The 8,683-nt window shown below is 46.3% G+C and overlaps 1 protein-coding gene across 1 annotated transcript in view; it reads right to left on the bottom strand.

The window, feature by feature from the left end:
- Positions 1 to 908: 908 nt before the first annotated feature.
- The window catches only part of LOC119409590 (immunoglobulin superfamily DCC subclass member 3-like), a 35,577-nt gene continuing 27,802 nt past the window's right edge, over positions 909 to 8,683 (bottom strand). Inside the window, exons 7-12 of the mRNA XM_037676490.1 lie at positions 8,419 to 8,583; positions 1,853 to 2,041; positions 1,573 to 1,680; positions 1,376 to 1,499; positions 1,195 to 1,294; positions 909 to 1,004 (exon numbers count right to left, since the gene is read on the bottom strand). Of these exons, the coding sequence (XP_037532418.1) occupies positions 909 to 1,004; positions 1,195 to 1,294; positions 1,376 to 1,499; positions 1,573 to 1,680; positions 1,853 to 2,041; positions 8,419 to 8,583 (782 nt within the window). The remainder of the gene's footprint in view (positions 1,005 to 1,194; positions 1,295 to 1,375; positions 1,500 to 1,572; positions 1,681 to 1,852; positions 2,042 to 8,418; positions 8,584 to 8,683) is intronic.

Genomic DNA, 8,683 nt, shown 5'->3' with positions numbered 1-8,683 from the left:
TAGGGCCATCCAAGCTTTAAGATACTTGAGACACAATAAAAGAGGTTTAATGAACCAAGTATCAACTCGCCTTAAAGGCACAGATTTGGCATCAGTGTAGCAGTGAAAGGAGATGCCTTGTTTTCTAAAAATTGATCCTACAAGAAGTATATACAAAGAAAAAAATTAAAAGGCCCTAAAATTAAACCCTGAGGAAACCCACATGACAGAGGAACAGAAAAGGATTCACACTCAATGTCCCAAGAGCCAGCTTTGGTAAGCGACTGTCAGAGCGTCAAGGCCCCTACTTTCAGCCACTGCCCATGACATCATGCACTTGACTTGTATGACCCCTCTTGCAGGTGGTGGGCCCACAGGAAGGCAAACCCGTGTTGCTCGTTCAGGCTGAGCCCGACCGGGCCCCATGGGTAGAGACCTGGTCACCAGGCACTCACGGATGAGCCCCTCCCCCAGGTCTGGCTCCAGGGTGGGGCCCCAATAACCCTTGTCCAGGCAAGGGAAACTGAGTTCCCTGTTTTTGTTTTTCCATTTAAGTCTTTGGAATTGCTCTTTGTCTGGCCTGTCACCTAGAACCAATCTGCCTTGGGAAATCCTACCACCAGGGGCTATTGCCCCTGACATCATAGCTGCTAGGTACATTCAGGTGCACAAACTCCATCACCATGATAAGTTGAAGATCCAAAGTGGAGGTTATTTAACACAGTGATTCCAAAATGTGAAGGTTCTAGATCTTCTGTCAGAGGAACCAGGCCCTAATGGTTCCTGCCCACCTCAGAGTCCTTTGTATTTGAAAGGTTTGAATCATTGAATCAATGTTTTAGGAATCATTTTGGCCTCGATTTGAAGGATTTATATCCAGCTGTTTTGCTTCAGCATCAACTTTTGACTCCTAAACTTGTGTTTGGATTTCAGGATTTAATCTTGATTTGGGCCTTGTTGTGGCCTATGACCTGATGGGTCTTTAAACAGACTGAAGTTCTCAGAGGACTTGTCAATCCAGGAAACTGTCCACAGAACAGACAGACTAAATCAACTGAGCAGAGCTTAAATTTTTCAAACCTTCTGGGAACAATACTTAATTCAAACTTTTTCTTTGGTTTTCAATGGTAGGCTCGTAGTTTGAATTATAAGTTTGTAAATTTGCTTGTTTGTTGTTGCTGCTGTTTTAGTTTTATTGGATTAGGTTTTTCTTACCTGGCTCAGCTCAATGCTTTCAGGTGTGTGACCTTTAGGACCTCTGACACCAATGAGGGTGGGCGGAGTCTCCCAGCTTGGCTTCTTCCTGCAGAAGAAACTGAACACGGAGCAAGCAGGATGATGAAGATTGCAGTTCTACATCAACAGGTGATAATGATGACAGTGATGAAGGTCTTACCTGTGTCTGTAGCCCAACAAGACCAGCAGCAGGCAGCAGAGGATGCAGGCGAGGCTGCTGTGAACACCAAGGAGCAGAGTGGACATGGACCCATCAGCCTGATCACAGTTACAACTCTGACCAGCTGAAAGAGACAAACCCACAGCTTAAACTGCTTAAACTGATCCCATGAGTCAACTCACTGAGGCTCTGCCTACCTGCAGTAGAGGCTCTGCCTTCTGACAGAGACACTAAGTGGCGGGTGGGTGTACTATTTCCATTACCATTGAATGCCACCAGCTGGATTTCATAAACTGCTGCCAGCTCTAAAAAACACACACACCAGGTAGTTACCACATAGGTTTGCACAGTAGAAACCCATGTATAAATTTTTAACTATTTCAATAAACTCACACCTGTAACAGGCTAACCAGGTGAGGTGGGGAGGGGCATGGCCTACACCTGATGCACCAGGCTGCATTCAATGATTGTACTCACCCAGGTGAGATATGGTGTGGGTGTTGATGTGCCCTGGGAAGATCTCCTGCCCATGGAGATCTGGATTGGAGATCTCACGGTACTCTAGTCTAAAGCCCTTAACCTTCCCTGGTTTATCTGGCAACTCCCAGTACACCTGCATGGCAGTCTGGTTCAGCACCTTGGTGAAGAAACTGGGTGGACTGGGAACTGTGGGAAGGACAGAGACATAAAGAGAATCAATTTGTATCAGGTGTCTTGAGTTGTGTGTGTCGGAGTGTTCTAGGTGTGTTGTAGTTTTAATGTATGTGAATGTTTTTGTTCAGTGCCCTGGCTCCTTCTGTTGTGATGGTGCTATATAAATACTTTGTAAACTGAACTGAAATTTAATTAGACTGAATTGAATTGGAGTGTTTCAGATAAGTCTCAGGTGTGCTCCAAGTATGTTGGCATGTTTTAGGTGTGCACCATGCATTTCCAAATACTGTATATCAGGTATGTTCCAGGTGTTTAGAAGTGTCTCAGGTGAGTCTCATGTGTGTTCCAGGTGTGTTGGATTGTTTCAGGAATCTTAGGTGAGTTTCAGGTGTATGGGAGTGACTCAGGTGATTATGGTGCATTCCAGGAGAGTTGGAGTGTTTCAGGTGTGCATCATACTTATCTAGGTGTCTCAGTTGTGTTCTGGATGTGTTGGAGTGTCTCAGAAATCTCAGGTGTGTTGGTGTCTCAGGTGTACACTATCTATGTCTGTGTCTCAGGTGGGTTCCAGGTGTGTGTGAGTGTCTCAGGAATCCCAGGTATGTTCCTGGTGTGGGAGTGACTTAGGTGAGTCTCGGGTGTGTTCCAGGTGTGTTGGAGTGTCTCAAGAGTCTCAGGTGTGTTCCAGGTGTGTGGGAGTGTTTCAGATAAATCTCAGGTTGTGTTACAGGGAGACTGCAAGGAAGCCAAGATTCAACTTATCTGCTGCTTCCTTAGATAGAGAACTTTACTAATTGGCTTTTATGTATGTGAAAGTTTCTGTAAAGTACCCTGAGACAACTTTATTGTGATTTGGTGCTATATAAATAAACTAAATTGAATTGAATTACAGGTTAGTTGGAATGTCTCAGGTGACTCCCATGTGTGTTGGAGTGTCTCAGGAGTCTCAGTTGTGTTCCAAGTGTGTTGGGCTGTCTCAGGGGTGCACCATGCATGTCTAAGTGTCTCAGTTATGTTCCAGGTGTGTCAGTGTCTCAGGTGAGTCTAAAGACTTGGTAAGAATTCAACAAGGTGCAAGAAGTCAGATCTCACTAATGTGATTATAGATAGTCTTTTTCTCATAGACAGTTCATACTCAAAAACAACCATCCATCAATCCATCACTTATCTTCAGCTTATTCCTGAGTCGGGTCGCAGGGGCAGTAGCTTGAATAGGGAGGCCCAGACATCTCTTTCCACAGCCACCTCTTCCAGCTCTTCTAGGAGGATTCCAAGGCATTCCCAGGACAACCGAGAGACATAGTCTCTCCAGCGTGTTCTGGGTCTTCCCCAGGGTTTCCTCCCAGTTGGACATGCCTGAAGCACCTCCCTGGGGAGATGCCCAGGGGGCATCCTTACCAGATGCCCAAACCACCTCAACTGGTTCCTCTCGATGTGGATGAGTAGCGGTTCTACGCTGAGTCTCTCCCGGATAACTGAACTTCTCACCCTGTCTCTAAGGGAGAGTCCAGCTACCCTGCAGAGGAAACTCATTTCAACCGCCTGTGTCTGCAATCTCATTCTTTCCGTCACTACCCAGAGCTCATGACCAGAGGTGAGGGTAGGAATGTAGACCGACTGGTAAACAGAGAGATTTGCCTTATAGCTCAGCTTCACCACAACGGACCAGTACAGAGTCTGCAATACTGCAGATGCTGTACCAATCCATCTGTCAATTTCACGCTCCATTCTTCCCTCACTTGTGAACAAAACCCTGAGATACTTGAACGCCTCCACTTGATGCAGAACCTCACCCTCGACCCGAAGAGAGCAATACACTCTTTTCTGGTTGAGGACCATGGCCTCAGATTTGGAGGTGCTGATTCTCATCCCAGCTGCTTCACACTCGGCTGCAAACCGTTCCAGTGAGAGCTGAAAATCACGGCACGATGATGCCAACAGGACCACATCATCTGCAAAGAGCAGAGGTGGAATCCTGAGCCCACCGAACTGGAAACCCTCCGCCAGCTGGCTGCACCGAGAAATTCTGTCCATAAAAGTTACGAACAGAATCGGTGACAACGGGCAGCCCTGGCAGAGTCCAACTCCCACCCTGAAGGGGTCCAACTTACTACCGGCAATGCAAACCAAACTCTCGCACCACTTGTACAGGGACTGAACAGCTCATAACAACAGACCTCCAATTCCATACTCACAGAGCACCCCCCCCCCTTACACACACACACACACATACACAGAGTATACCTCAAGGAACACGGTCTAATGCCTTCTAACGCCTGAAACAGCATTAGTAAGGGTTTGTAACGATATTATATCAAACGATTATGGTCAATTTGTGGTACTTGTGTTCCTGGACCTTTTTTTTTTTTTTTTTTTTCATTTAGCCTTTAATTTATCCAGGTTAGTCTCACTGAGCCATGAGAACTCATTTTCAAGAGAGACCTGTTTAGGGAGCACATGATGGGGGTTAAGGGCCTTGCTCATGGGCCCAGAGTGGGGCAAATGAGGGTGGGGGCAAGTGTGGGTGTTTCACCTACCCCACCCACAATTTTTGATGTTGTCGGGGCCGGGGCGTGAACCGGCGATCTTCGGATCACAGGCCCATCTCTCTAACCTCTGCGCCACCACTCCCCCTAACTGCTTTTGATACTGTTCACCACAGTATCCTTATATCACGGCTGGAACAGTGGGTTGGGATCACAGGTGCTGCATTAGAATGGTTCCGCTCATACCTAAGTGGAAGGAGTTTCAGTGTCAAGGTTGGTAATAATATATCTGCCTCATTACCTCTTTCTTGTGGGGTCCCACAGGGTTCGATTCTTGGACCCCTTCTGTTCTCACTTTATTTTCTCCAACTGGGGTCCATCCTGAGGAAACATAGTCTTTCATTCCATTGCTATGCTGATGACTGCCAGATCTACCTGCCTGTGAAACCAGCAAGTGTTTGCTCCATTCACCCTCTGTTAAAATGTCTGGACGACATTAAGGCCTGGATGGCTTCAAATTTCTTAAGCTTTAACAATGACAAGACTGAAGTCATTGTTTTTAGCCCTAGCTCAACTGCCGCCACTGATCCTGTCAATCTGGACTCTCTTCAGCCATATCTGAAGCAGTCTGGTAAAAATCTCGGGATGGTTTTAGACTCTGACTTCAAGTTTGACAAACAAATCAACTCTGCTCTGCAGAAAAGCTTCTTCCAACTAAGACAGGTAGCTAAGCTCAAGCCAGTATTGTCCAGACCCGACCTTGAGAAACTAGTCCATGCCTTTGTCACGACCCGATTGGACTATTGCAATGCACTGTATGCTGGGATCAGCCAGGCCTCCATCTCGCGTCTTCAGCTCGTCCAGAATGCTGCTGCTCGGCTTTTAACCGGAACTCGTAGGTCTGAACATATTACTCCAGTTCTGTCCTCCCTTCACTGGCTCCCTGTTCGTACGAGGATAGTCTTTATAATTCTTCTGTTGACCTTCAAGTGCCTAAATGGCCTCGCACCCCTTTACCTCTCTGAGCTTCTGGAACATTACGTTCCCTCTCGGGTCCTGAGATCATCCGATCAGCTGCTTTTGGCTGTTCCAAAAACAAGACTGAAGCTCAGAGGAGATCGGGCTTTTTCAGTCATGGGCCCCAAACTCTGGAACAACCTGCCCCCCAACATCAGGCAGGCCACCTCCCTTTCTCACTTCAAATCCCTGCTTAAAACACATTTGTTCTCTCAGGCATTTCATACAGTGTAAATTGATCTAGTGTTTTTTCATCTGTGGCCCTATGTTTTAAATGCTTTTATTAATTCTTCAGTTATTATTATTATTAGTGTATTGTATATATGTGTTTATATATTTTTCTCTTTAATTTACTCATTGATTGTTGTTGTTGTTAAGCACTTTGATAACAGGTTCTGGTTTAAATGTGCTCTATAAATAAAGTTGACTTGACTTGACTTAACTACTGAGTCTGTCTGGCATCTTCCCCTGCCATCTGATCCAACTCCCTACCAGGCAGTGATCAGTTGACAGCTCAGCTCCTCTCTTCATCCGAAAGTCCAAAACAAATGGCCGCAATCATATGACACAACTACAAAGTCAATCATTGATCTATGACCTAGGGCATCCTGGTGCCAAGTGCACTTAAGGACACCCTTATGTTCGAACGTGGTGTTCGTGATGGGCAAACTATGACTAGCACAGAAGACTAACTACAGAACACCGCTTGGGTTCAGATCAGAGAGGCTGTTCTTCCCAATCACGACACTCCAGGTCACACTGTAATTACCCAAGTGGGCATTGAAGTCCCCAAGCAGAATAAATGAATCCCCACCTTCCAGCACCCCTGCCAAGGTCTCCAAGAAGGTTGGATACTCTGAACTGTAGTTTAGCGCGTAGGCACAAACAACAGTCAGAGCCCATCCCCCAACCCAAAGGCGAAGGGAGGCCACCGTCTCATCTACTGGGGAAAACTCCAACACACAGGCACCAAGTCGGGGGGCTACAAGTAGACCCACACCAGCTTGATGCCTCTCACCAAGGGCAACTCCAGAGTGGAATAAGGTCCAGCCCCTCTCAACGAGATAGTTTCCAGAGCCCATGCTGTGCGACAAGGTGAACCCAACTATATCTAGTCTGTACCTCTCTACCTTACGCATAAGCTCATGCTCCTTCCCTGCCAGAGAGGTTACATTCCATGTCCCAAGAGCAGCTTTGGTAAGCCAGGGTCAGAGTGCCAAGGTCCCCACCTTCGGCCACTGCCCATAGCATCATGCACCTGACTTTTATGGCCCTTCCTGCAGGTGGTGGGTCCACAGGAAGGCAAACCCATGCTGCTCCTTCAGGCTGAGCCCAACTGGGCCCCATGGGTCAAGACCCTGTCACCAGGCGCTCGTCGACGAGCCCCTCCCCGTGGTCAAAAACAACCATGGGACATAACTACCGGTAAGTCCTGCCTCTTCAGCACAACATAAATGAACACAACCACACAGTTTTCAGTGTGATTTATTTAATATGTAGTAAAAATCTACTACAAGTGCATTTTTATTTTCAGTTGATGAAGATGGAGATATGTATTTCTTGTATTTTTGTAAATAGAGATTGCCTCTGATTTCAACAAGGGGTGCGGGAACACTTCCCTACACAGCCCAGGGGAAGGAGCACGCCCTCCTGGAGCACAGCCATGAAGAGCCTTCAGTTCTTCATGCTGTCTCCTGTGTTTTTGTTTTCAAAGTTGTCCCATGTCCTTTCCACAATTTCTTTGCCTATCCCTATAAGTTTTGTTTGACTCTTTTAATCATTTTTACTGGATTTGTTGTAATGATGATTGTATTTTTTCACAGCCTCGACCAACAGCTCCTCAGCAGATGCTACTCTCAGAGGTCATCTAAAAAAGTTCAATCTGGTCCTCTGGACATTCAAAAAACAAAACAAAGCAAATCAACAAAAAAATGTAGAAACGTTTCGTCTCTCATCCAAGAGACTTCCTCAGTCTGAATTGCTGTATTCAGCTCAGTCTCTTAAATAGCATCTTCTCAGAGTGGATCAACCAGTTTTGCTGCTGACAACCAAAACCAGCTGATCACACGCTCAAGAAGGACCATCAGCCTAACAATGGATCATTAGCACACTGATGGCTGTTTACTGTTCACAGAGGGCTGAGTGATACTAGCAAAGGATGGCCCAGCACAGAAGATCAACATCATCAGGCCAGGACTCTGCGGTCTACACTCATCTCCAGGCCAGCGGTCACTCTTTCAGGGATGAAGATGTTCACATCCTGGACAGAGAGGAACGATGGTTTGAGAGAGGAGTAAAGGAGGCCATCTTTGTGAAAAGTAATCGTCCATCGTTAAACAGGGGTGGAGGCCTCCGGGTTCAACTGTCCCCCTCTTACAATGCTGTGATTGCTAGTATCACTCAGCCCTCTGTGAATAGTAAACAGCCATCAGTGTGCTAATGATCCATTGTTAGGCTGATGGTCCTTCTTGAGCATGTGATCAGCTGGTTTTGGTTGTCAGCAGCAAACTGGTTGATCCACTCTGAGAAGGTGCTATTTAAGAGACTGAGCTGAATACAGCTCCTCAGACTGAGGAAGTCCTCAGGATGAGAGACGAAACGTTTCTACATTTTTTTGTTGATTTGCTTTGTTTTGTTTTTTTGAATGTCCAGAGGACCAGATTTAACTTTTTTATATTTTTCTACCTGGATTATTGAGCATGCATCAGGATATGCTCAGAGGTCAGCTGACAGCAACCACTTTACATAAACAAACACACCCACAATGTTTTGACCAATCGCACAATGCTTGCCTCATGACAAGAGGCCAACACAAGACTTCTTCATCTTCCTAAATCCACCTGTAGGTGTCTGATGGTCTGAGTGTATACACTCCAGGGGACATACCTCCTCCCAGCGTAGTGGCGGTGATAGTGTTGGACTGCTGGCTGCCTCCATGGGCAGAATAGGCCTTCAGATAGATGGAGTATGTGGTGGCAGATTCCAGATTGTTGAAATCGTGGCTGAAGGTAGTTTTATCCACGGCCTCCTGCAGTTCAGCACCATCTGGTTCTAAGAACATCACAGGAAGTAGAACACAAGTAAGACAGCAGTGACATGACTCCTGGCAGGGACCAATGCAGACATGTTCCTGTTTTTAGTTTTATACATT

This window comes from Nematolebias whitei, chromosome 5, assembly GCF_014905685.2.
Source record: "Nematolebias whitei isolate Nwh7 chromosome 5, NemWhi1, whole genome shotgun sequence".
NCBI lineage: Eukaryota > Metazoa > Chordata > Actinopteri > Cyprinodontiformes > Rivulidae > Nematolebias > Nematolebias whitei.
The sequence above is the reverse complement of the archived record's forward strand: the minus strand, read 5'-3'. Positions and strand labels throughout refer to the sequence as shown.